The sequence below is a fragment of the Felis catus genome, chromosome D3 (assembly GCF_018350175.1).
Source record: "Felis catus isolate Fca126 chromosome D3, F.catus_Fca126_mat1.0, whole genome shotgun sequence".
In the NCBI taxonomy this organism is placed as follows: domain Eukaryota; kingdom Metazoa; phylum Chordata; class Mammalia; order Carnivora; family Felidae; genus Felis; species Felis catus.
The window spans coordinates 20,059,800-20,086,836 of record NC_058379.1 but is presented as its reverse complement, the minus strand read 5'-3'; the positions used below and the strand labels follow the sequence as shown (position 1 = coordinate 20,086,836).

At 47.0% G+C, this 27,037-nt stretch overlaps 4 protein-coding genes, 1 long non-coding RNA gene and 2 gene segments (V, D, J or C); 6 read left to right on the top strand and 1 right to left on the bottom strand.

Annotated features, from left to right (window-relative positions):
* LOC109493267 overlaps positions 1–22,412 on the bottom strand; it is a 222,712-nt gene extending 200,300 nt beyond the window's left edge. For 4 of the 5 annotated variants that reach the window (XR_006588100.1, XR_006588099.1, XR_006588101.1 and 1 more), the window contains exons 1-2: positions 22,282–22,412; positions 19,629–19,793 (exon numbers count right to left, since the gene is read on the bottom strand). This is a non-coding gene — a long non-coding RNA (uncharacterized LOC109493267). Of the gene's footprint in view, positions 1–19,628; positions 19,794–20,213; positions 20,574–22,281 lie in introns of those variants that run through there. The other variant, XR_006588098.1, reaches the window with a different exon arrangement.
* Positions 1–27,037, top strand: part of LOC101099449 — a 328,726-nt gene that overhangs the window by 189,055 nt on the left and 112,634 nt on the right.
* The window catches only part of LOC123381268 (immunoglobulin lambda-1 light chain-like), a 670,720-nt gene that overhangs the window by 540,568 nt on the left and 103,115 nt on the right, over positions 1–27,037 (top strand). The window contains exons 1-2 of one of the 7 annotated variants that reach the window (XM_045041900.1): positions 21,820–21,960; positions 22,303–22,593. The exons of 4 other annotated variants lie outside the window; for them this stretch is intronic. In XM_045041900.1, coding sequence (XP_044897835.1) covers positions 21,915–21,960; positions 22,303–22,593 — 337 coding nt within the window. In that variant the 5' untranslated portion in view covers positions 21,820–21,914. Of the gene's footprint in view, positions 1–21,819; positions 21,961–22,302; positions 22,601–27,037 lie in introns of those variants that run through there. 2 more of the 7 variants (XM_045041899.1, XM_045041898.1) reach the window with 2 other exon arrangements.
* The window catches only part of LOC105260055 (immunoglobulin lambda-1 light chain-like), a 512,144-nt gene that overhangs the window by 390,512 nt on the left and 94,595 nt on the right, over positions 1–27,037 (top strand). The gene's annotated exons all lie outside the window — the stretch shown is intronic.
* LOC109497182 (immunoglobulin lambda-1 light chain) overlaps positions 1–27,037 on the top strand; it is a 638,912-nt gene that overhangs the window by 535,298 nt on the left and 76,577 nt on the right. The window lies entirely within an intron of this gene.
* LOC109496970 overlaps positions 1–27,037 on the top strand; it is a 927,213-nt gene that overhangs the window by 836,462 nt on the left and 63,714 nt on the right.
* The window catches only part of LOC111557369 (immunoglobulin lambda-1 light chain), an 88,733-nt gene continuing 68,043 nt past the window's right edge, over positions 6,348–27,037 (top strand). Inside the window, exons 1-2 of the mRNA XM_045041905.1 lie at positions 6,348–6,507; positions 6,900–7,197. Of these exons, the coding sequence (XP_044897840.1) occupies positions 6,462–6,507; positions 6,900–7,197 (344 nt within the window). The 5' untranslated portion in view covers positions 6,348–6,461. The remainder of the gene's footprint in view (positions 6,508–6,899; positions 7,198–27,037) is intronic.

The window sequence follows — 27,037 nt, the reverse complement described above, 5'->3', positions numbered from 1 at the left end:
TCAGGTTTTACAGTAGAGAATGAAAATTTAGAGTGTCATTATACATCATATGGGCCCCAAATGTAATCACGTGTCACTCAGCAGGGGAGGCACCTGTCTCAGACAGCACAGACCTGTGGGACTTCCTCTTCTCCTTGGGTACAGGCAGCCTGGATGGGCCATAGAGAATGTTTCCTCTGGTGTCCTGGATGAGGTGTCCCCACATCCTGAAGGACTGCCTCGCGCTCTGCAAAGAGGGGACCAGGCCCCTGTTGTCCCCGGCCCTTCCATCCTTAGGTTTTACAGAAACTGTGGAGGAAGTGCAGCCACCATCTTGGGTGCTACGTGGGACTTTCTCCTGGCACCTCTGTCCTCCCACAGCCCCAAATCCCATCACCTGCACCAGGCAGCGCTGACCCTTAGCCCAGATCTGACCCACATAGACTCATACCCATCCCCATGCTGACCCTGTATGCTGGCCATGTCTCATTCAGGCCTTACCTGTCTCTCTGAGGGGGAAAGATCTTTCCCAAGAAGTGAATGGATTTTTTGCCTAAATTGAATTTCTCTCATGATTCTTTGACTTGTGGTTTTGAAATTAATTTTTAAAGCAGAGCAATTGCAGGAGGTCAAAACAACAGATGAGGAATTTATTAAGAAGGAAAAGCAGAAGCTTCCCCCTATTTCCATCTGGTTTGAATCAGAGCAACACCTTCATGGGTGTGGGGAGACACAGATGGAAAAAATCATTGTTCACAAGAGCATGGCAAATACAGTTGGAATATTTCCTCTAAATTTACTTATTGACCTGATGAACAAGAAAGATGATCTTTGGTGGGAATCCCTATGACCGAAATAATATTTCCAGGGTTTTGTCTGATTAAAGGGTCATGAAGACGTCACTTAAGAGGATTATAATCTGCAAATTCTCATCATTGGATTTTCCATCAACAGGACAATAAATGGGCTGGCACCTCCCTTGTCCAGGGGGCTCCATGGCCAAGAGCAGCAGCGGCCCCCAGCAGCAGCTGGCATATCTGAGAAAAAATGCTTGTCTCCTTCAGGACCTGGAAAATTCTGGCTGAGGTTGTCCCACATCCCCTCTCAGCCTGGACGGCCTTCCTCACCTGGTGCAGGTGACTTTTGCTGCCTTGAACTTGTTGGCTTCTGCTCTTCTCTCTTCCTCTACAGGGACTGGGAACCTGTGCGCTTCTCCAGCCTCCCTTCCTGGTCAGGTGAACCCCTCACTTACATTCCTGTATGCTCCAGCATGCTGACTCAGCTAGCCTTGTTGTCAGAGGCCCCGGGACAGATGGCCATGACCACCTCTCAGGGAGACAATGTAGAAACCTTTGGTGTTCAGTGATACCAGCAGAAGCCAGGACAGACTCCTGTGCTGGTCATATATGACAATAACAAGCCTCCCTCAGGGATTCCTGACTGATACTCGGGCTCCAACTTCAAAGACACAGACACCCTAAGCATCAGCAGGACCAGAGTCGAGGACGAGGCCGACTATCAGGTGTGAAACAGTGGTAGACATGCTCACAGTGACAAAGGCAGACAGGAAAGTGAGACACAAACTCCTTCCCCATCTTTCGCACACTCTCCTTCAGCCCCAGGAGGACGGTGGACAAGCATTCAGCAGGTCTGCCCCAGGTGCCCAGATCTGAGATTCCCAGACCTCATTCCCAACCCAGTCTCCAGGCAGGCTCTGCACCCTGTGGATCAGGAGTGCATATGCAGAAGGCAGAATGAGGCTGTCATATTTTCTTGGCTAGGGAATTTGTTGTGGATGGAAGACCTGGCTGGAAGGACAGACAGAGAGACATCCATGGAGACATGACAAGCTCAAAGCGACCAGGGGTAGTCTTAACTTTCAGTAGAACAGAATCATTGTTGTGTCACTGGGTGGAAGCACATCTAATTTATTTTTTTTTTATTTTTTTTCAACGTTTTTTATTTATTTTTGGGACAGAGAGAGACAGAGCATGAACGGGGGAGGGGCAGAGAGAGAGGGAGACACAGAATCGGAAACAGGCTCCAGGCTCCGAGCCATCAGCCCAGAGCCTGATGCGGGGCTCGAACTCATGGACCGCGAGATCGTGACCTGGCTGAAGTCGGATGCTTAACCGACTGTGCCACCCAGGCACCCCAGAAGCACATCTAATTTAGAACTGGTACCTCTAAGGCAGCAGAGTGTAGGGTCATGGTCACAGGCAGTCATAATTTTTCAGCAGGCCTCCAAGAATATCAGTGACTAGGGACATTCTCAGTTCCACCTCTTGATTCCTGGACCCATGAATCCTGGTTATCTGACAACAACACCATATACTGGATACAGATTTAGTGCAAATATCATATCCTGGAAAATGCTTCCCCAGACACACAAAGTGTTTCTATGTGGCTAGCACAGTAACTGAGTCTGCCAAAGGCCAAGTCCATTCATTCAAGACAGCTATTTCAAAATGTTGGGGAAGATGGTTGAAGCAATGAATTCCATGGGTATGGGCACATTGCAGCCCTTCATTTTAGTGAAATGAGTGCCTTGGACAGAAGCCACACTGCTTCTGTGGCTTCTGAATAGTGGGCAAGGCACTCTGGAAATCCATGGGTAATAGTTTGGGAGGAAGTGTTGCAGTTAAAGTAAGCAAGTCTCTACCTACAGTAAAGGTCTATTCCAATAAGAACAGAGCTATCCCCTCCAGGATAGAAGGGGCTTATTGTAAAGAATCAGCAAACAGACTCCAGGCAGATTCCCAAGCGAATGATCTCCTACTGGGAACTAAGACTTGGTCTCTACTATTGGCAGATTGGTCCTCAGAAGCATCCAGGTCAGCTTTAGTGAGTGGAAATCCACAGTGATCACCCCATGAATAACCACATACTTTCCAATATGTGCACTGTGCTATGGAGCCCACTGGGCCAGTTTATAAGTGGATGGACAAGAAGACTGACCACTGTCCCCAGACATGTCACATTATCCACCTGATTATTAGTACCATTTCCTCTTGAGGGCACACTGTGGTAGGCATTTTCATTGAACACAAATGGCATCTACCTCTGTGTTCAATGGGGGAGGGTTCTATTCACATGTGTCTTCCTCAAACATTTTTCACCAGTTTTCTTATTGTTCCTTCCAAGTCTCTGACCATCCAGCCAAACTATGAGTCAGAGCATATAGGTTAGTATAAAGCCACCTCTGTCTTTCCCTTTGTCCAGACAAAATGAAACAAGTACTCTGCTCAAATCTTACTTTATGGGACAATTTTCACTCCCCATGTTATGCAGGGCTGTCCCAGATTAGGGCTGCAGTACTAATAGTGTTAACTCTCAGAGTTGGCTGCATACCATACAGGAACCTCTGTTATTTTCTCTATAGTAGCACAGGCCATAGTTGTGGGAGACAGAGAAAAGACAATGCTGCAGGGGTTGGGGTCAAGGACACCCAGCTTCTTCCTCATGCAACTCACTTGTGCCTTCAGAACCTGGTGAAGCCTGATCTCAAATTTACCTCTTCTGTTTGAAGATGGAGAGCTGCTGTGAATGCCCAATTCCATGCATGGACACCTAGTCATGCAAGCAGCTCACATCACATGGCAATCTAGTGGCTTCTAAGGAGAATTCCATCTCTGTTAAGTTCAGTAGGAAGCCAAAGTGTTTGCCAAGCATAGCTTTCTATTTATACACATGTAAAAAAAAATAGACAGCTACCTATCTATTTCAGTTCTAGGAACATCATTATTAACTAAATGATACTAACATCCTCTGTCAAATGAGTCTGAACACTAATATGGTCCTGCTGTTCACTGTGGTAACCATACCTACTTCTCATTGGTGAGGAAATGGAACTCTGTGTCTCCTAGAAACTCAAGGATCTCATCAACTACCACATAGGTACCCAATTCAGAGTTCAATCTATAGAATATACATGTGCATATGTTGTAAATGTATGTATACATTTACACACACACATATCTGCAAGCACACAATGCAGACACAATTAGTATATACGGGCACAAATACAATATATTCATATATGTGTATGTGTATAAAAGATATAATGAAAGGATGTGTGACAGGAATTTGATGTCATGCGGAACACACACACATGGGTGAGCTGCAGATAAGCCACAGTGACTCAGCTACAAAAGGGCTCCTGCTTCCCTTTCAGTTTGCAGGGAAGCTCACATAGGGACTCCTCTCATGAGTCCCCTTACCTGGAAACATACAACAATGAGAATTCTAACCCATCACTCCTGTCCCCGAGGTTATATGAGAAAATAATCATCTTGGAACTCAAATAGTTTTGAATCGCAGACTCCTAAGGTCCTCACTGTCCCTGCATCCTCAGACAAACCAGACTCTTCTCCACAGGGACTGACTCCAAACACACTCTTTAGTTCTTCTAAACTAAACTGTTCCTTCTTCCCATTATGAGCAGCTCCAAGGTCACCTCTGCAGAGAGGCCTCCTCCAGGCTCTCACCACCCAGCACCTGCCTGTCACCTTGTCTGATCTCAGTTCATTATGTACGTACCACACAACACGGCACATGTTCCCCATCGCTGTATTTTTTAACTGTTTTGTGCTAATTATTATCCTAATTGGTCAGAAAAATTTTAATGTAATATATGCACATCTCAAACAGAGGCAAAAACATTCAGGCACTTCTTTTCCTCCTGCAGAAATAAGTCTGAAATCAGAGGTGTTTCTCCAAGTACTCACCAATTCCGTGAGGTCCCACATCTGCTCACTTTCAGTTCCACCATCACTACTGTGGAGGCTTGCTTTTCACTGTTGTTGACAACAGACCATGGGATGGCTGCTGCTGCTCCAGCTATCACACCCATGTTAAAGAGGAAAGGCACTCACTACATATCTGGCCTGTTTTATCATTCACTGAAGAAAACTCCCCAAAAAGAACTTCAGCTGACACATTCATGAGCCAGCTCTAGCCCATATGGTCACATTGGCTCAAAAGGGACCTGAGATAGCAATAGTGTGGCTTCTAATTGAATATAGAAACAAGATACAGGTAGAAGGGTTTGGAGACTGTCTGTTGCATTACCAAATGTGTCCACTGTGCTGCTCCACACACAGGAAGGTAACGGAGCAAGACCTCTGTCTTGTTCACACTCCTTTCTCAGGACAGAATGTGCCAACCCAAGTGAATCTGAATAACTGATGGCTGGGTGAGTGTTCTCTGTGTCTGTCTTTGGAGTGGTAGCCACCACCACCCTATTTTGTGTACCAGGAGCCAGCGCCAGTAAGACACAGTTCCTAAATGCTGTGTTACCTGTGGTGCCAAACCCTAGAACCACATCCGTGACCAACCATCACCCCAAAGATATAAGCAATGATACTTCAGATGGGCCCTGCTTTCTCCTCCTCACATCAGGCTGTTTCTATTTTCATGGATAATTTGATTTCTTCCTGCCTGCCTTGAGGGTGGCAGGGACTCCACAGAGAGGAGCAGTTCCTCCCCTGGGATCAGTAGTCTAGGAATCAGGGAAACAGGATGTGAGCGGTGGGTTCTGAATCTCCAGCTAGGCAAAGGATTTCCCTGTGCCTCCAGCAGCCAGTGTGGGGCAGCCACCAGAGGGCAGCAGAGATCACCTGGCAAAGCCACTTGGACATGGGGAGGATCTGGACATCAGCTGTTCTAACAGCTGGGGAAGGTGGGTTGCGATGACCTGACACCAGTAGAAAAAGGTGTAAGTTTCTACAGTATTACTTTTGATAGTGCTGTAAAATTCTGACTTGGTGTCTCTCAGATCTGTCTTCTGTAGAATCTGCCTCTGTCTCTAGCATAGGTCCAGTACTTACTTCATGCCTCTCCAGCCCAGCCCATTCCTGCTAAACTCAGTTACTACCACACCTTCTTCAAGCCTGGTCTGTCCCTGTCACTGAGTACACTGTGGGGCTACTGAGGCATGGCATGGATGACTCCTGTAGCACGAGTTCTCCCTCAGGACACAATCCTACCACACCTCGTGGCTCCCTAATACTCCATGTGCACTTGGCAAGGGAGGAATTTGTTCAGGTTCTGAAGTTCCCCAACATAGACCTGGGTAGGACACCGCACTGACCTAAGCTCTTCCAGTCACCTGGAGAGTAAACATTCTTTAAAAATTCAGAAAATGCAGACAGACTCCAACTCTGAGCTCTGCTGTGAGAACACCTGCTCAGGAGCTACACCAGGACAGTGAGAGGGATGGAGTTGTGGGCCCCAGACTATGGGATCAGAGGGTGAAGCAGAATCCCCTGGGATGAAAGTGGATCTGAAGGGCTGCCCCTCCCATCTCTGTGCCCCTTGGGGCTGAGCCCATTTCTGAAGCCACAAGGCTCCTCAGCAGCATCCCCTGAGCCCTGGCTGATTTGCATGAACAGCAGGTGTCTCCAGCAAGGGGATAAGTCAGGCCTGGGAGGAACCCTGCCCAGCCTCAGGACCTCAGGGAACAGAATCGAGGCACCTCCACCATGGCCTGGACCCCTCTCCTCCTCGGCCTCCTCGCTCACTGCACAGGTGCTGTGCCCAGGCTCACACCCACCCCAGGCCCAGGGTTCTGGGACAAGCCTGGTCCTGACTCTGAGCTCAGCAGGGGAGTCTCAGTGGGGACAGGATGCTCAAGACCCTGCTGTGGGATGGGGGGCTGGTGGGGTGATAGCCCCCCACCGTGCTCACTGATCTGTGTGAGCCCTGAAGGACTGCACCTGCCCAGGGAAAGGAGAGGGGGGTGGTTCTCACTTGTTCAAAGGCTCCATCCACCAGGCGGGCCCATGGGCCCCAGGGACTAAGATGACAGCAGAGTGGACACTGGGGCCTAGAGAATCACTGGAGCTTAAGCCAGGCAGGTGGGAGTGTTCAGGGGATGACACCCCAGGCTGGAAACCCACCTCTCACCTTCTCTCTTGCAGGCTCCGTGGCCTCCTATGTGCTCACTCAGCCCCCGTCAGTATCAGTGAACCTGGGACAGACGGCCAGGATCACGTGTGGAGGAAACAACATTGGAAGTAAAAGTGTTCACTGGTACCAGCAGAAGCCAGGCCAGGCCCCCATGCTGGTCATTTACTATAGCAGCAACCGGCCCTCAGGGATCCCTGACCGATTCTCAGGCACCAACTCGGGGAACACGGCCACCCTGACCATCAGCGGGGCCCGGGCCGAGGACGAGGCTGACTATTACTGTCAGTCATATGACAGCAACTATGATCCTCACAGTGACATAGGCAGATGGGGAAGTGAGACACAAACCCCTTCTGTCTGTGTCACACTCTCCTCCAGCCCTTGGAGGTCTGTGCACAAAGCAGAGGTGGTCTGGCCCAGGTCTCCTGAAGCCCTCAGATGTCCCTCTCATCCAGTCCCCCAGGCTGGCTCTGCACAGGGGGGGTCAGAGTGAATATTCAGCTGACAGCACTAGGCTTCCCTGCTTCTCAGGTCCTGGGTGTGAACTGGGGACAGAGGGCCTCGGTAGAGAAAAGACACGGGGACTTTTGTCTAGGGCTCATTATCTCTGCACTTCTATGTGGTGGCTGTGGGCTACTGCTCTCACAACTGACAAGGATTAGAGCCCCAAATTTCCCAGCTCACCTGAGGTCCTGAAGCCCTGGTGTCATGTGTGGAGCCACCTTCACCTGAGTGCAGTAGACACCATGGGGTCACCCACACCCTGTCTTTTGGGTTCACACACCCACCCACTACTGCCTGGAGCCTCTGACAGCTCACAGGGGTGCTCCTCACTGCCAACGACTCTTGCTTCAGAAAACTGCCTTCTCAGAGAGGTTCAGTTAAATAATCTCCTGAGGCCTAGAGGCCAAGGCCCTGCCCCATTTTCACATGTCCTGAAAGGTCCCAGCTTTGGAGCTCCCTGCAGGAATGAGGCCTCATCTGATGTCTCACTCTGTGTGGGTCACTTCTCCTGCCCAGTCTGACCTCTCTCCTCTTTCCAGATCTCCTACACAGGCACTTCTCCATTCGGAGTCTGCTTTCAGCAACCCAATCCAGGATGACCTGCATCCCCAACAGGGTCCTCAGGGACCTGAAGAGGCCACTATATACTCACAGAGCTGGCATTTATCCCCCAGATCACCAATGTGCTTGTCCAATCCCCAAACAGATCAGACCATTCCAGTATTTTTATACAATGAAAAAAGATGCAGACACACTAGGTGCTCTGCAAGTTAGGGAGTCACATCCATCCTAAGGGTGAATGAGGGACATTGAGGCAGTTGTCTCCTTCTGCAACGTGACCAGAAGATACACAACCATGGAGTGAGCCACAAAATGGGTGTTGCCTCACTTCTATCCCCCAAATCTTGTACAAGAATCTCTCCTTACACCCACCTTACCCAAAAACACAGAAAATAATTCTGTGAAAAACAGTTCAGCCTGTCAATATGGACACTTAACAAGCCACCACAGCCACCCCTTATCTGTATGAAATCCACCCACATCCCCAGAAATCACCGTCTCCAATTAAGAGATGTTGACAGCAATGCTTCCACCAAATATGATGAAACCACCAAGTGAACAATTATAAACATGCTCAGTCCTACCCCCAAGAGCATACAAAATACATTTTTCTCTGTTAGGGATATTTATTTTTGTCCCAGATGTTTTGACATCCTATAACTTCAATATTGAGAAATAAAGTTAACTGTTGTTAACACATCTGATGTTAGAGGATAAACTGGATGTAGCAGGAGAACTAAACAGAAACTTATGATTAATATACATCCAAACACATTCCTACAACATTAGGAAGAAACACATGTTATTTCTACCCTGCTCATTTCTTTGACTACCCCACCACCCACCCCATATCCCCTTCCCACAGCAAATACCTGAGCTAGTCACCATCGCTGCCCGTTGGTAGGACTAGACCTCATTCTAGAAAGTTGGTCCATTATCAGACCTGATGAATTGGATTGTGGTGCATTTATGACTGTAATACAGACCCAGGGAGTATTAGGGGATCTCCTGCATCCATACACACCCGTGCTTGCACCAATGGTGTAGTAGACACCCAGCTCCCCCGTGTAGTCACCATGAAATGCCCCAACCAGTGCCGTCCTCTCTTGCACATGATTCACCCCCAGGAGGAGACAAAAGCAGACAAGGCACACTTTCTGCCTCCAGAGCCATGCACCCCATATTCCCTGGGATCTCACCCCATCCACAGCACACACTCCACGTGACTGGTGAAAGAGTCCATTCTTAACCCATTTTCTCCCTATCACTACAGGGTCTAGAATCTGAATCAAGCCCACTTGACCAGAGCAGGACAGTTAAGCCCATGTCCCAGGTGGCCAAATAGGAGATAAGCAGAGGAAGTGAGATTTTCCACGGTGGCCTAAACTTCAGCTTGTGAAGCTCAGTGAGCACACAGTCCCTTGATGGGGCGGGAGGGGGGCATCTCCACAAGATGTAGCTGCAGGTGCAGCAGGTTGGGGTGGGCCCAGGTATCTGCATGTGGAACAGCTCCCAGGTGAGCCTGCAGTGCTCCTAGTCCCAGGTTCACTCTGCATGGCTTCTCTCCTGCTCCCCTGCTGCTCCTGCACAGGTGAAAAGCCCATAGGGAGGCACAGTGTGTGGCACAGATGCCCTGCTCTCTCCCACCCAGGGTCCATGGGGTCAGGGCCCTGCCCTCACCTGTGTCCACATTGCTCTCTCCCCTCAGTGCTAGGATAGTAATCTCTGACTCAGCTTTCCTTTCTTCTTCCAGACCCCTCTCCTCTCCTCTCTTACAGGCTCTGTGCCACCCCTGACCTGAGGCAGCCTCCCTCCAGGTCAATGGTCCTGGGGAGGCCCTGGGGAGCACCTGCTCCCAGCTCCTCTGGAGATAAGCTCATGAACATACCTCTTAGTGCCAGGAGAAGCCAAGCCAGGACCCCGAGCCGGTTATACAACCATCTGAGTCCAAATCTGAGGATGGAATTTAAGGACATGGTCTCCCTGAGCATGAACAGAAAAGAGGGCCAGGACAAGGTTGGCCATTGCTGTGCCACTTACCACAGCAGTGGGAGTGCCTGGCAATGAATCAAGTGACAGAGAATGATGGACAGCGGCACATAAATGCTGCTGCCATGGCCTGGCTCCCATTCTCCCCACGTCTCTGAGAAGCTGCTGGTCAGGCCTTAGGATTAGGTGTCCTCCCTGGTCCTGGCCCAGCCCCTCCTGGGTAGGACACTGTAGCACGTGTTCCAGAGGAAGCATTCATGAGGTAATCTGAGGACACAGTGTGGAAAGTGCAAAGTGAAAAACAGGAAAATTTTTCAAATTGAACAGAGAACCACCAAGCTATTAGGCACCTTTAGCAAGGGAATAGGATGTGATTGTGTCAGAAAGGGAGAGAAAGTGGAGGTGCAGAAATGGAAAAATATTCAAAAGTTATTGGCCAAAATCTTCTAAATGTGATGAAACTCAAGAGGGACAGGTCTAAAAATCTCAACAAACCACAGCCACAAGAAATAAGAAGAAAAAAGGAACAGCCCTATAAATATCAAATGTTCTTTGCAGTGAAAAGGAGACAGTGGTAGAAGCAGCCAGAGGAAAAGACATTGCTCTCAGGGGAACAAAGAGGAGGATTCTTGTGGATTTTGCATTGGTGGAAATGCCTGTGAGAGACAATGGATTAACATCTCTAAATTACTGAAAGAAAGAGAAAAACAATTCTTCATCTACAGAAAATAACCCTTAAAAATGAAGTCTAAATAGAGTCTTAGGGGGAGGACCCAAGATGGTGGAACAGCATGGAAGTTTCTTTTGCATCTCGTGTCCATGAAATACAGCCAGATCAACACTAAACCATCCTGCACACCTAGAAAACTGATTTGAGGATTAAGACAACAATCTGCACAACCTGAATTCAGAAGGTACATGGTGTGGAGAGGTGAACTGGGGAAGATAGGAGCTGTGGAGGGCAGGGAGCTGTTTTTGTTTGCAGAGAGAGGACGGAGATGGGGGAGAAAAGAACCCCCCCCCCCAAAAGCAACTGGAGAGAAAGTGGAAAAGTGGAAAGAGCCACAGGGACTGAACTAAAAAGGGAGAAAGGAGACAGGAGAGGGTTTAAATACCATTAAGACTCTATAAACAGGAGGAGCTCAGAGTCTGAAACTCCGCAGCTCAATACCTGGTGGTGCTCTGGTGGGAAGGACAAATCCCCAGGAAGAGAGTGGGGTCCAGGAGGTTCTTGGGCCACAAGGGGAAAAGTAGTTCCACTACTAGAAGGATATTTGGTAGAGGCTGTGCAGCCACCTGGTCCCAGAAGACTCCAGAGAACAACCACATTCACTGGTGCTGGAACAAGGTCATTAAGGGTGAAGCCTGGTGCCAGATGTGTGTTGTGATTCTCCATAATCCCTGAAACACTGTTGCTACACAATTGCATAAACTTTTTCTGGGGCGGGCTGGCACCCAGCAGCAGTCTCTGGGCATCAGCAGCAGCACAGTCCCACGAACATTCCAAGGTGTGGCTGGCACCTGGCCATTGCTCAGTGAGACCCTCCCCCAGATGGCCAGAACGGGTCAAAGCTGCAGTCCCTCAGAAGTGAGGGGTCAGGAAACACAGCCACATCTGAGATAAAACTCAGGAGGGAGGTGCCGCCTGATAAAACTCAAGAGGGAGGCAACCTGATGGCTTGGTCACAGACAGTGTAAAAGCAGGCAGTGGTCAGAAGCCGGAGACAAAGGACAAGTGCACTATTGCTGGCCAGGGAGAGCAAAGAGTTCTGATGTTAGAGACTGGTAGCTGGGTGACACCATTTTCACCCCTCCTGTGCATGCGCATACACACCTACAAACGCCACAACAATCTACCCCAGTAAGCTAAGCAGTGCCATTTAGTGGAGAATGGAACCATTACACTAAACCCTGCCCAAGTGGGCCAACCTCACTCTTCAGGAACATCACAAATCTTTCTGCCTGCTTGTTTACAGACTATAAAGTGCTTCATAGTTTGACTTCTAGGGGAAAACGATGTAATTTCAATCATATTTCAGTCTGTTCACTGCTCCATATATTCAATTTTCTTTTTTTTCTTTTTTGTTTCTTTTCTTTTTCTTGAATTTAGAAAGAGAAAACTTTATTATTTCCATTTTTATTAAAAATATTTTTCTTTGTTTTTTCTACTATATTTTTTACACTTTTGTAACTTTTTCAAATTCTGTTTTACTTCCACCATTTCATTTTATTTTATTTCATTGTATTGATTTTGTCAAATTTTCAAACGTTTTCCTTTTTTTTCCTTGTTTTTCTTTTTGTTCCTCCCCCCACCCTTTTTTTTCTGCAATCTAGCAAGCTCCTTTCAATAACCATACCAAAATACACCTAGGATCTAGCATCATTTATTTGATTTGTGTGTGTGTGTGTGTGTGTGTGTGTGTTGTTTTTAATTTTTTATTTTTTTAACTTATTAATTCCTTTTCTTCCTTCAAAATGATGAAATGAAGGACTTCACCCCAAAAGAAAGAGCACAAAGAAATGGCAGCCAGGGATTTCACCAACACATATACAAGCACGATGTCTGACCCAGAATTTAGAATCATGATAATAAGAATAGTAGCTGGGGTCGAAAATAGAATCCTTTTCTGTGGGGATAAGAAAAGTAAAAGCTGGTCAGGATGAAATAAAAAAATGCTATAACTGAGCTGCAATCTCGAATGGACGTCATGGTGGCAAGGATTGATGAGGCAGAACAGTGAATCAGCAATATAGAAGACAAACTTATGGAGAATAATGAATCAGAAAAAACAGGGAGACTAAAGTAAAAGAGGACAATTCAAGAATAAGAGAAATCAGTGACTCATTATAAAGGGACAACATCAGAATCACAGGAGTCCCAGAAGATGAAGAGAGAGAAAAAGGGGTAGAAGGGTTATGTGAGCAAATCATAGCAGAAAACTTCCCCAACCTGGGGAAAGACACGGACATCAAAATCCAGGAAGCACAGAGGACTCCCATTAGATTCAACAAAAACTGACCATTAATAAGGCGTATCATTGTCAAATTTACAAAATACTCAGGCAAGGAAAGAATCATGAAAGGAGCAAGGGAAAAAAAAGTCCTTAACCTACAAGGGAAGGCAGATCAGGTTTGCAGCAGAAACTTGGCAGAACAGAAAGGAGTGGAAGGATGTATTCAATGTGCTGAATTGGAAAAAATATGCAGCCAAGAATTCTTTATCCAGCAAGGTTGTCATTCAAAATAGAAGGAGAGGTTAAAAGTTTCCCAGACAAGCAAAAATTAGAGGAGATCATAACCACTAAACCAGCCCTGCAAGAAATTTGAAGGGGGACTCTCTGAGAGGAGAAAAGACAAAAAAAAAAAAAAAGACCAAAAGCAACAAAGACTAGAAAGGACCAGAGAACACCACCAGAAACTCCAACTCCACAAGAAACATAACGGCAATAAACTCATATCTTTCAGTACTCACCCTAAACATCAATGGACTAAATGCTCTAATCAAAAGACATAGGGTAACAGAATGGATAAGAAAACAAGATCCACCTATATGCTGTTTACAAGAGACCCACTTTAGACCTAAAGACACCTTCAGATTGAAAGTAAGGGGATGGAGAACCATCTATCACGCTAATGGCCAACAAAAGAAAGCCAGAGTAGCCATACTTATATCAGACAATCAAGACTTTAAAATAAAGACTGTAACAGGAGATGAAGAAGGGCATTATATCATAATTGAGGGGTCCATCCACCAAGAAGATCTAACAATTGTGAACATTTATGCTCCAAATGTGCAAGCACCCATATATATGCATCAATTAATCACAAACATAAAGAAACTCATTGATAATAACGCCATAACAGTAGGGGACTTTGACACCCCACTTACAGCAATGGACAGATCATCTAAACAGAAAATCAACAAGAAAACAATGGCTTTGAATGACACACTGGACCAGATGGACTTAACAGATATATTCAGAACATTTCATCGTAAAGCAGTGGAATATATATTCTTCTCCAGTGCACATGGAATGTTCTCCAGAATAGATCACATACTGGGACACAAATCAGCCCTCAACAAATGCAAAAAGATTGAGATCATGCCATGCAGATTTTCAGACCACAACACTGTGAAACTAGAAGTCAACCACAAGAAAAAATTTGGAAAGATAACAAATACTTGGAGACTAGAGAACATCCTACTAAAGAATGAATGGGCTAGCAAGAAGTTAAAGAGGAAATTAAAAAGTACATGGAAGCAAATGAAAATGATAACACACCGACCAAAACCTCTGGGATGCAGCAAAGGCAGCCATAATAGGGAAGTACATAGCAATCCAGGCCTTTCTAAAGAAGGAAGAAAGGTTTCAGATAGACAAACTAACCTTACACCGTAAGAGCTAGAAAAAGAACAGCAAATAAAACCCAAAACCAGCAGAAGACAGGAAATAATAAAGATTAGAGCAGAAATCAATGCTATCAAAACTAAAAGAAAAAAGAAAAAAGAAAAAAAAAGCAGTAGAACACATCAATGAAACCAGAGGCTGGTTCTTTGAAAGAATTAACAAAATTTATAAACCACTAGCCAGTTTGATCAAAAAGAAAAAGGAAAGGACCCAAATAAATAAAATCAAGAATGAAAGAGGAGAGATCACAACCAACACAGCAGAAATACAAACAATAATAAGAGAATATTATGAGCAATTATATGCCAATAAAATGGGAAATCTGGAAGAAATGGACAAATTCCTAGAACATATACACTACCAAAACTGAAACAGGAAGAAATAGAAAATTTGAACAGACCCATAATCAGTAAAGAAATCAAATTAGTAGTCAAAAATCTCCCAAAGCACAAGAGTTCAGGGCCAGATGGCTTTCCAGGAAAATTCTACCAAACATTTAAGGAAGAGTCAACACCTATTCTCTTGAAGCTGTTCCAAAGAAATAGAAATGGAAGGAAAACTTCCAAACTCTTTCTATGAAGCCAGCATTATCTTGATTCTAAAACCAGACAAAGAACCCCCTAAAAAGGAGAACTATAGACCAATTTCCCTGATGAACATGGATGCAAAAATCCTCAACAAGATATTAGCCAATCGGATTCAACAATACATTAAAAAAAATATTCACCACAAGCAAATGGGATTTATACCTGGGATGTAGGGCTGGTTCAATATTTGCAAAACAATCATGTAATTCATCACATCAATAAAAGAAAGGACAAGAACCACATGGTCCTCTCAATAGATGCAGAGGAAGCATTTGACAAATTACAGCATCCTTTCTTGATAAAAACCCTCAAGAAAGTAGGGACAGAAGGATCATACCTCAAGATCATAAAACCCATATAAGAATGACCCAACGCTAATATCATCCTCAATGGGGGAAAACTGAGAGCTTTCCCCCTAAGGTCAGGAACAAGATAGGGATGTCCACTCTCGCCATTGTTATTCAACATAGTATTGGAAGTCTTAGCCTCAGCAATCAGACAACACAAAGAAACAAAAGGCATCCAAATCGGCCAGGAGGAGGTAAAATATTCACTCTTCACAGATGACATGATACTTTATATGGAAAACCCAAAAGATTATACCAAAAAACTGCTAGAACTGATCCATGAATTCAGCAAAGTGGAAGGATATAAAATCAAAGCACAGAAATTGGTTGCACTCCTATACACCAATAATGAAGTGACAGAAAGAAAAATCAAGGAATCAATCCCATTTACAATTGCCCCAAAAACCATAACATACCAGGAATAAATCTAACAAAGAGGTGAAAAATCTATACACTGAAAACCATAGAAAGCTTATGAAAGAAATTGAAGAAGACACCAAAAAATGGAAAAATATTCCATGCTCCTGGATAGGAAGAACAAATATTGTTAAAATGTCAATACTACCCAAAGCAATCTACATATTCAATGCAATACCTATCAAAATAACACCAGCATTCTTCACAGAGCTAGAACAAACAATCCTAAAATTTGTATGGAACCAGAAAAGACCCTGAATAGCTAAAGCAGTCTTGAAAAAAAAAAAAGCAGAAGGCATCACAATCCTGGACTTCAAGCTGTATTACAAAGCTGTAATCATCAAGACAGTATGGTACTGTCAGACACTCAGATCAATGGAACAGAATAGAAAGCCCAGAAATGGGCCCACAAATGTATGGCCAACTAATCTTTGACAAAGCAGGAAAGAATATCCAATGGAATAAAGACAGTCTCTTCAGCAATTGGTGCTGGGAAAAATGGACAGCGGCATGCAGAAGAATGAACCTGGACCATTTTCTTACAGCATACACAAAAATAAACTCAAAATGGATGAAAGACCTCAATGTAAGACAGGAAGCCATCAAAATCCTAGAAGTGAAAGCAGGCAAAAACCTCTTTGACTTTGGCCGCAGCAACTTCTTACTCAACACGTCTCCAGAGGCAAGGGAAACAAAAGCAAAAATGAACTATTGGGACCTCAACAAAATAAAAAGCTTCTGCACAGTGAAGGAAACAATCAGCAAAACTAAAAGGCAACTGACAGAATAGTAGAAAATATTTGCAAATGACATATCAGACAAAGGGTTAGTATACAAACTCTATAGAGAACTTATCAAACTCAACACCCAAAAATCAAACAATACAGTGAAGAAATGGGAAAAATACATGAATAGACACTTCTGCAAAGAAGACATCCAGATGGCCAACTGACACATGAAAAAATTCTCAACATCACTCATCATCAGGGAAATACAAATCAAAACCACAATGAGATACCACCTTACACTTGTCAGAATGGCTAACATTAACAACTCAGGCAACAACAGATGTTGGTGAGGATGTGAAGAAAGAGGATCTCTTTTGCACTTCTGGTAGGAATACAAACTTGTGCAGCCACTCTGGAAAACAGTATGGAGGTTCTTTAAAAAATTAAAAATAGAAATACCTACAATCCAGCAATTGCACCACTAGGTATTTATCCAAGGGATACAGGTGTGCTGTTTTGAAGGGGCACGTGCACCCCAATGCTTATAGCAGCTCTATCAACAATAGCCAGAGAATGGAAAAAGCCCAAATGTCCATCAATGGATGAATGGAGAACGCAGATGTGGTATCTATATACAATGGAGTATTACTCAGCAATCAAAAAGAATGAAATCTTGCCATTTGCAACTACTGGATGGAGCTAAAAGGTATAATGCCAAGCGAAATTAGTCAGCCATAGAAAGACAAATATCATATGAATTCACTCATATGAGGACTTAAGATACAAAACAGATGAACATAAGGGAAGGGAAGCAAAAATTAATTAAAAAAACAGAGGGGGGACAAAACATAAGAGACTCTTAAATCCTGGAGGGATTGTGGGAGGGGGGATGGGCTAAATGGGCAAGAGGCATTAAGGAATCTACTTCTGAAATCATTGTTGCACTATATGATAACTAACTTGAATGGAAATTAAGAAAATAAATTAAAATTTTTAAAATGGTGTAAACACCACAATTAAAAGACAGAGATTGTCAAATTGAGATTAATGGTATCACCCAAGTATAGGCTGCATATAAAAACATACAGTAAATAAAAGACAGTAAAATCTAAGCACAAGCCTGGGATAAGTTCCCAATGAATTCTGCTGCACAATGTGGAACATAAAAAATTCACAGGGAACAGAAAGACAAACTGGGAACATGAATTGAACACTGAAGAACAGTTGGGATGGGAAATTTTATCATGTTTATTTTACCATAAAAACATGGAAACAAATGATCACAGTACATTATTCATGAGAACAGCTACAGAAATGCCCTCAAGTTCCCCTTCTCTTCCTCCAGGCCTTAAGACTTTTCAAATACAGAGTGACCCGAGCTCCTCTAGGAGAGCCCAGAGGTGAGCACAGCTCCACATGAACCAGATTCATGAAGCCCATCCAGAAGCACAGAGATGCTCTACACCAGCCTGAGAAGGAGCATTTTCACAGGGACCACTCGGGTTATGAGTGAGGCTTGATGTGGTCAGGCTCAGCTACGGGCTCAGGAGACAGAGCTCTGGGGTCCCCACCTGACTTGGACCCTCCTGCTCTCCTTCCTCACTGTCTGCCCAGATGCTGTCTGTCAGGCCTGCCCACAGGCTCAGTCCCCACTGGACCCTGCACATGGCTCTGATCCTGAGCTCAGCCCGAGGGATGAGTTGGGGTGAGACCCCTGAGAATTAGCTGCCAAATCTCCTGAATCAGCACACCCTATGGTCCCCTATAACACTCACCTATCCCCATTAGAGTGACCATGAGAATCCTGTCACTCCCACCTGCTCGGAGAGAGAGGAGCATACAATAATGTATAGAAGAACCAGCAAGACCCAGGCCACGCCCCCACATAGCAAAAATGTAATGTGTATGATGTGAAATTGTATGTCCAGGTCTGAATTAGTAGAATTCCAAATTCATCCAAGCCACCAACTATGCTAGTGTAGATGTCCTCCCACCAAAACTCCCAGAGGTGTGGGTTGTAATAAATACAGGAATGGTAGAGATTGTAATAATAATAAAAAAAAATTTGGGTGCACACGTGAACATTAATACTAGGAGCAACACCTATTCACACCATGTCCCAATTGCACTAACTGTAATGTGGAAACATCAGTCTGGATACCTAAATGGACAGAAAAAGGGGTGGCTATAAGATATCACATAGGTTTCCTAGACCATGACCCTCTGTAAATGCATTCCAGTTTACCCTGCGCTCTCTTTTGTAACAATAGGCCAGTCCAGGGCATTTCAATGCTGGAACACATACAGGAATTGTACTGCCCTGCCTCCATGCATTTTGTAAGTAGCCTGATTGTGCTGGGCTGGGCTGGCAAGAGGTGGCAGCTGCCTGAGAAGTTGACAAGTACTGTGGGGTGACCTGACCTGCAGGAGGGAAGCTCCCGGTCTGAGTCTCCTCCACCAGCAGGGGGCAGCAGAGCTGCATCAGGAGGAGCAGGACGGAGGCTGGAGCTGCCCAGGTGGAGCCTCACAGGGACACCAGACCTGGGAGTCAGCAGGTGTCCAAGGTTCACTCATCAAAAGAAAATTGGGATGATGCATCCTATCTCCTCAGGCCGTAGGGACCATGTTCTGAGAGGGTCAGACACACAATGTCACCCAGTACACTGATGGATGTCCTGACACTATTAATGCTTCCCTTGGGAAATGCCAATGCCCTCACTGTCCACCGGTGTTCCTGGAGGCTGACTCCCCTGGGATGGACATGTCTAGAGACACCCCAAGCACTCGCCCTCAGCCTCTCCTTCTCCACTTCCAGAAAGACCTAGACCTGGGGCTGAAGTTCTTTTGCTCAGGAGCATCTCACACCAATGATCTTTGTCAATGATTCTGATTACTAATTTGGCCCTAATGTTCATTATGGTAACCATACTCACTTGTCATTTGTCATAAAGTGGATATATATATATATATATATATATATATATGAAACACTTTATATATATATATATACATATATATATACACACATACAGATGAGATATATAAATATATATACATATATAAACATACAAACAGCAGAAATATATAAATATATATACATACACATATTCCTAAGTATATTCATATATGTGTACATGCATAAATATATAATATTAAAGGACGTGTAACAGAAATTTGGTATCATACTGAAACACATACCTGGCACAGGAGTCAGAAGCTGAAGGAGGATGAAAGGTGCAGCCATTGCAATGTGGTCACTGTCATATGTCAACAAGGTGACCCAGCAGATAAGCCTCAACGTCAGCTACAAAAAGGCTGATGCTTCGCCTCCAGTTTTCTGGGAAATTCACACAAGAATCACACCTGCGGTTCAGTAAAAGTGGAAACAAATGGCAAAATAAATTCTGAAAACATATCACTGCAGCCCTGAAATTTTTAACTTAGGAGAAAATATCATCTTGAAATTGAACTAGTTCAGATTCCTAGTCACCTTAGGTTCTCACTGCCCCTTCACCCTCAGACTAACAGAAATCTGCCCTGCAGACCCTAACTCTGCTGTCTCCAAACACACGCCTGGTACCTGTTCCTTCTTCCCATCCTGACAGCAGCTCCAATGTCACCTCCCCCGAGAGGCCTCTTCCAACCACTTCCAACCACACAGTATCTGCCTGTCATTTTGTCAGATCTCCGTCTGCACATTACCTACTACTGAACTTTTCCCCCAATCATTATTTGACTAATTGATTGACTTGTGGCAATTGATTTGTAATAATGAAAACATACACGTGATGATCAGACACAGGAACACACAGGAGACTATTTTCTCCTCTGATAATAAGTTCTGGATCAGATGGTGTCTCTCCAGGTATTCACCAATTCCATGAGGTTCCAAATCTTCTCACTTTCTTTTCCACCATCACTACTATGGAGGCCTTGCTTTTCATTCTTGTTGACGACAGACATCAGGATGGCTGCTGCAGCTCCAGCTATCATATCCTCTATGTTCAAGAGGAAAGGCACTCCAGGGGCGCCTGGGTGGCGCAGTCGGTTAAGCGTCCGACTTCAGCCAGGTCACGATCTCGCGGTCCGGGAGTTCGAGCCCCGCATCGGGCTCTGGGCTGATGGCTCAGAGCCTGGAGCCTGTTTCTGATTCTGTGTCTCCCTCTCTCTGCCCCTCCCCTGTTCATGCTCTGTCTCTCTCTGTCCCAAAAATAAATAAACGTTGGAAAAAAAAATTAAGAGGAAAGGCACTCCATAAACCCAGTCTGTTTCTTTCCTTCATGAGAGGACATGTCTCGGGAAAGTATTCCAGACACTGACACTTCTATGGGCAAGTGCTAGGCCACAGGGTGAGTCCTCTGAGGGACCTCAGAATAGCAATGGTCTGGCTATTGAATGAATATAGAAGTCATGATACAGGTAGAAGGTGGTAGAGACTGTCTGCTGTATCACCAAAACAAGTGTGTCCATTATGCTGCCCCACCTATAACATGGAAACTCTGAGGCAGGGACTAGGCTTTCTTCACACTGACTTCCAGGATGAAATGTCCACTAGACCAACGTGGGTCTGAGTGAATGTTGTTGGATAAAGTTCTTGTGTCTCTGTCATTGGAGCTGGAGCCACCATCACCCTATTTTGCTGCACCACCTGCCTGCAACCAGGAAGAGGCAGTCCCTGAGTCCTGGGTTCCCCAGGTGCCAAGTCCTGTAACCCCACATATGACCACCCACCCCCCTAGAGATATGTGCTATGAGTCCTCAAGGGGCCCCATCTTCTCCTCAATTGATCCTCTTCCTATTTTCATGGAGAACCTGATCCCCACCTGCCTGGTCTTGAGGCTGGAAGTATCCACAAAGAGAAGAGCAAGTCCTCCCCTGGGGTCAGCAGTCCATGGATCAGGGAATCAGGATCTGAGCAGTGGGTTCTGAATCTCCACCTGGACAAAGGACTTCCCTCCACCTCCACAACCAGTGTGGGGCGGCCAAAAAGGGACAACAGAGATCACCAGGCAAAGCCGCTTGGACAAGAGGGGAGCCCGGCATCAGGGATTCTAAGATGCAGGGGGCATTAGTCACCATGACCTGACACCTGAGGGAAAAGGTGTAGGTTTTCTGCTATATCACCTTTAACACGGCTGTAAATTCTGATTCAGTGTCTCTCAGATCTGTCTCCCTCCTAGGGTCTCCCAAGAGCAAAGACAGGACAGAACACGGTGTTGAAAAGTCAGATTCAACCATGAGACCAGAGAGTGAAGAAGCACAGTACCCTGGGCTGAGGGTGGGTCTCCAAGGGGTTTCCCCTGTCCTCTCCTTGTCTCTTGGGACTGAGTCTCTCTCTGAAACCACACAGCCCCTCAGCAGCAGCCCCCGAGCCACAGCTGATTTGCATGAACAGCAGGTGTCTCCAGCAAGGGGATAAGTCAGGCTGGGGAGGAACCCTACCCAGCCTCAGGACCTCGGGAGCAGAATCAGGGCACCTCCACCATGGCCTGGACCCCTCTCATCCTCAGCCTCCTCACTTACTGCACAGGTGCTGAGCCCTGGTTCATACCCACCCTAGCAGCAAGGTTCTGAGGCGAGCCTGATTCAGAAGAAGGCTGCCTGTGGGGGGTAGGATGCTAATGAAAAGTCTGGAGGGGTGAAATCTTCCCACTGTGCTCACTCACTCTGTGAGTCCTGAGTGGCTGTCTCTACCCAGAGAATAATGATGGTGGCCTCTTTTATTTAAAAACTCCATCTGCCAGCCAGGTCCATGGGTCCAAAGGACTGAGAAAGGGGGTGGCGAGAATCCCTGGAGATCAGCCAGGCAGGTGGGAGTGTCCTCTGAATGAAATCGAAGCTAGAAACCCACCACTCCTTTTCTCTCTTGCAGGTTCCATAGCCTCCTATGTGCTGACTCAGCCCCCCTCAGTGTCGGTGAGCCTGGGACAGACGGCCAGGATCACCTGTGGAGGAAACAACATTGAAAGCAAAAGTGTTCACTGGTACCAGCAGAAGTCAGGCCAAACCCCTGTGCTGATTATCTATAGTGATAGCAACCGGCCCTCAGGAATCCCCGACCGATTCTCAGGCACCAACTCGGGGAACACGGCCACCCTGACCATCAGCGGGGCCCAGGCCGAGGACGAGGCTGACTATTACTGTCAGGTGTGGGACAGTAGTAGTGATGCTCACAGTGACACAGGCAGATGGGGAAGTGAGACACAAACTCCTTTCCAGTCTGTGTTACATCTCCTCCAGGCCCAGGATGTCTGTGGACCGTGAGCAGGTCCGGTCCAGATCCCCAGATCTTAGGTCCTCAAGTACTGGTCCTACCTAGCTCTCCAGGCATCTCTGCACAGGGAGAATCAGGAGTGGATTTAGGGCTGACAGAACTAGGCTTCCCTGCTTGTCTGGGCCTGGGTGTTAACTGCGGACAGAGAGCCTGAGTGACTGTGATCACAGACCCAGGGAAAATTAGGGGATCTCCTGAATCCATACATTCTCACCCTAGTTGTGTAGTAGAAACTCTCCCCCCTTGATAATCGTCATGGATCATCCCATCCAGTGCCCCCTCTTTACCTGACGACTCACTCCCAGGATGAGGCAGGAGGGGCCATGGTGCATTCTCCACCACCAGAGCAGTGCAGTCAATATGCTACTGGGAACTCGATCATCCCATGGGGCTGGTGAAAAAGGCTAGTCTTACCTATGTTTCCCACATCACTACAGGGTCTAGAATCTGAGTCAAGCTCGTTGACCAAGGCAGGACAGTTAAGCCCCAAGACCCAGGTGGCCAGAAAGGACATGGGGAGACCAGCAGAGGAAGTGAAATTTTCCATGGTGGTTTACAGCAGAGCCTGTGAAACTGGGTGAGCACCCTGTCCCCCAAGGGGGCGGCCTAGGGGCGCTTCACCAGATGCAGCTGCAGCTGCAGCAGGTTGGGGTGGGGCTCAGGCATCTGCATGCGGAACAGCTCCCAGGGGGTCTGTGGTGCTGATCCTCCCAGGACCACACTCTGCGTGGCCTCACACCTGCTCCCCCGCTGCTCCCAGCACGGGTGAGAGGCCCACAGGGAGGCACAGTGTGAGGCACAGATGTCCTGCTCTCTCCCATCCAGGGCCTGTGGGGATGGGGCCCTGCATCCCTGCTTGTCCATTTGCTCCCTCCCGTCAGGGCTGGAACCAATCTGTCCTAACTCAGCCTCCCCAAGTATCTGGGGTCACCCAGACAGTCACCATCTCCCTGAGGTAGCAGGTAGCAGGGACACTGGGGATGTAATTGTGTCTCCTGCTACTAACAGTTCCTGGCACAGCCCCACATGGCCAAGGGTGGAGTCAGGAATCACACCTCGGGAGACCCCAGGCTCCAACTCTGGCAGCCTGACCTCTCTAAACATGTCTAGGCTTCAGAGCAAGTCTAACGCTGTCATAACCCCCAGCTCTGGAGCCCTGAAGGAGCCCGGGCCTCAAGCCATCAAAGATCTTCATGTCTTCTAATAAACCCCTTTCTGCCACCCCATACATACTCCACCTGGTTTCCTGCCCCCCATCGCTCGCTGCACAAGATGCTTGGGGATCCATGCTTAGCTGTTACCAGCAAATCACGCCTTCCTCTCAATTCAAAGTACTTCCTCAGGGTGTCCAGCCAGGCCCAAGGACTGAGTGACAGTCCTGTGCTGAATATTCCCTCAGGACCCTGCATACTCCCTGTTGCAACACTCTTTACACCAAGACTAGGATCTAATTAATACTCCTCCTCATACTTAGTTCAGTCCTGTGAGGGAAGATGGTGCCGGAAATCAGGCCCTGACACGCTGACTGAATATACACTGTGCATGCAGATAACTCCCACTGGACACTGCAGAACGTTCTTTGGGACCAGACAGGCACTCAGACCTGGGGCCTCCTCCTGCTAGTCACTTCCACGTGCCCAGGGAAAGTCTGCAGCTCCATTCAGGCAGGAGCAGGGTCAGCCCCACCCAGCCTTCCTCCAGCCCCTCCAGCAGGGAAGGAGCCCACTTCTGTGTGTGCTTAGAGACTGTGTCCTGACCCATCACCTGGACCCCACATGCTTTCTCCTCCCCTCTCTCCTCAGTGAGCACACCATGTCTGATTCAGCCTATTCTCCTATTCACTAACAATCGTTGCTTCTATTACATGATTAGTTAGCTTGTTAGTTAATTAGTCACATGACTTATTACCTCATGTGTCTGTGAGGGGGAAGTAAGGCACATGACTATAACCATGACGCTCATATTTAGACTCAGAGGTTATGGTTGATGTTGGCTCATTCCTCCAGCAGTGTTGAGCCCCCGCTATGTGCCCAGTTCTATGCCAAGCACTAGTCAGAGGCTGTCAGCGACAGAGTCTGGGGTCCAGAAAACCACACGCAAGAGGAGAAAATAGGTCTTAGTCTATACACATTCCGTGTACAAGACACAAAGGAGAAATTACCGGAGTTCTGACATGCTGCTCTCTGGGACGGCACAGAGGCGCCCATATGGAGGATCATGATGTCATCCACGCAATGGGGACCGGAACTATCCCTGCCTCTCGGGCTCCTGGGAATGAGAAACATCATAATGTGTGGGCCAGGGGGCTGAGTATAGGCACCTGTCAGCTCCTTGTAAAATATTCACCATGAGTGATCTTCAGGTTGGGAGGATGAACAGTACTCAGTCTGGAGCTCAGTCAGTGTAGCAGTCAGGACTTGTCCCTGCTCCCAGGCTCCTCCCCAGGTGTGCCCTGCACTCAGCTCCATGTGGTCCCGACCCCAGGACCCAGCTTCCACAGACACCGAGGAATGGACAGAAGGGGATCTGGCACCAAGAGGTTGCAGAATACGGAATCTCAGCCTCGCCTGGCTCACTCCATGGTCCTATAAACTGCAGGCCTCCCTGCCCCATGGGAGGAGATGCCCCTTCTGAACTGATGCTGGGCAGGGAAGAGAGGGCTCAGAGGCCAGCAGAAGCTGAGCTAGTGGTGACCACTGCAGGTCACAAGCCATGGCAGAGCCCTCCATGGAGCTCCCGAAGTTGTATAGGATTTCCTTTGGCCTAGGAGAGCAGGTGGTGGGGCTGAGGGTGTGGGCTTGGGGTAAGAACACTCCTCTCTGTTCCTCTGGATTCTCTGTCTTCTGACAACCTCAGCTGCCTCCTCGGGTGGCCAGAGCAGGCTCGTCTGATTTTAGACCTAGGCAGGCAATGCCTTTGTAGAGTAACAGGGCCGGGGGACCCTGCCCCATCTGTGGAGTCTCAGGAGGCACAGCTCTGGGACATCTTCTTCATGGCCTAGACCCCTCTCCTTCTCTTCACTCTCTGAACAGGTATTGTCCCAGCCTCAGCCCACACACTTGGCCTCCATAGGACCGGAGCTGGGTCTGTCCCAAACTCTGAGTCAGCTCAGAAAACCTTAGAGGGAATGGACCTTACTTCCTTCAGCCCCCTCTCCTCTCCTGTCATACAGGCTCTGTGCCTCTTACAACCCGAGCCAGACCCTGCCCATGTCAGTAGCCCTGGCCAGATCCAGGAACCCCTGCTCTCTAGATAAGCTCATGCATGAATCTGCATCTTGGAACCAGCAGAAGCCAAGCCAGGACCCCAAGCCAGATATATATAAAGACAGTGAAGGACACTTACGAATCCCTGACTAATTCTGAGGATCCTACTTGGGGACATGGCCACCCTGAGAATCAGACAAACCCTGTGCCAAGACAAGGCTGACCATTTCTGTGCCATTTCCCATGACAGGGGACAACTGGTAGTAATTCGTTGTGACACAGATAAATGAGGAAGTGAGACACAAACCTGCCATCCCTGGCCTGACATTTACTCGCATTGGCTCTCTGGGCAGGTGTAGGTCAGGCCTTAGGGTCAGGAGCCTTCCCTGGTCGTGGCCCAGCCCCTGCACAGTGGGAGACTCCAGCAGGTTCTCTGTCCTCAGTATCTGTATATCATACCGAACAGTAGAGAGCTATACTGACTTGTGGGGACTGTACTGACGTATTATACTATATAATGAGGCTTTAGGGTGTCATCATACATTACATGGGCCCCAGATGTAATCACATGTCACAAAAGAGAGGACACAGTTGTCTCAGACAGCACAGTCCTGCGGAAATTCCTCTTCCCTTGGGTACAGCCAGCCTGGATGGGCCCCAGGGGCTGTGCCTCCCCTGATTTCCTGGATGAGGTATCCCCACATCCTGAAGGACTGTCTGAGGCTTTGTGAAGAGGGAACCAGGCCTCTACTGCCCCAGGCTCTTCCCTCCTTAGGTTTTACAGAAACTGTGGAAGAAATGCAGATACCCACTTAGGTCCCATGTGGGGACTCTCTCCTGGCCCCACTGTCCTCCCACTGCCCCAAATACCATCACCTGCACCAGGCAGGTCTAACCCTTAGCTCAGGTGGGACCCACATGGCCTCACACCACCCCTGTGCTGACCCTGCAGGGTCCACATCTGCAATTGGACATCACCTGTCATTCTGGGATAAAGATCTTTTCCAAGACGTCAATAAAGTTGTATCATGCACTGAATTTCTCTTCAAGATTCTTTGGCTTGTGGTTTTGAAATTGACTTTTAGAGCAATTGCATGAAGTCAAAATGACAGATGATGAATTTATTA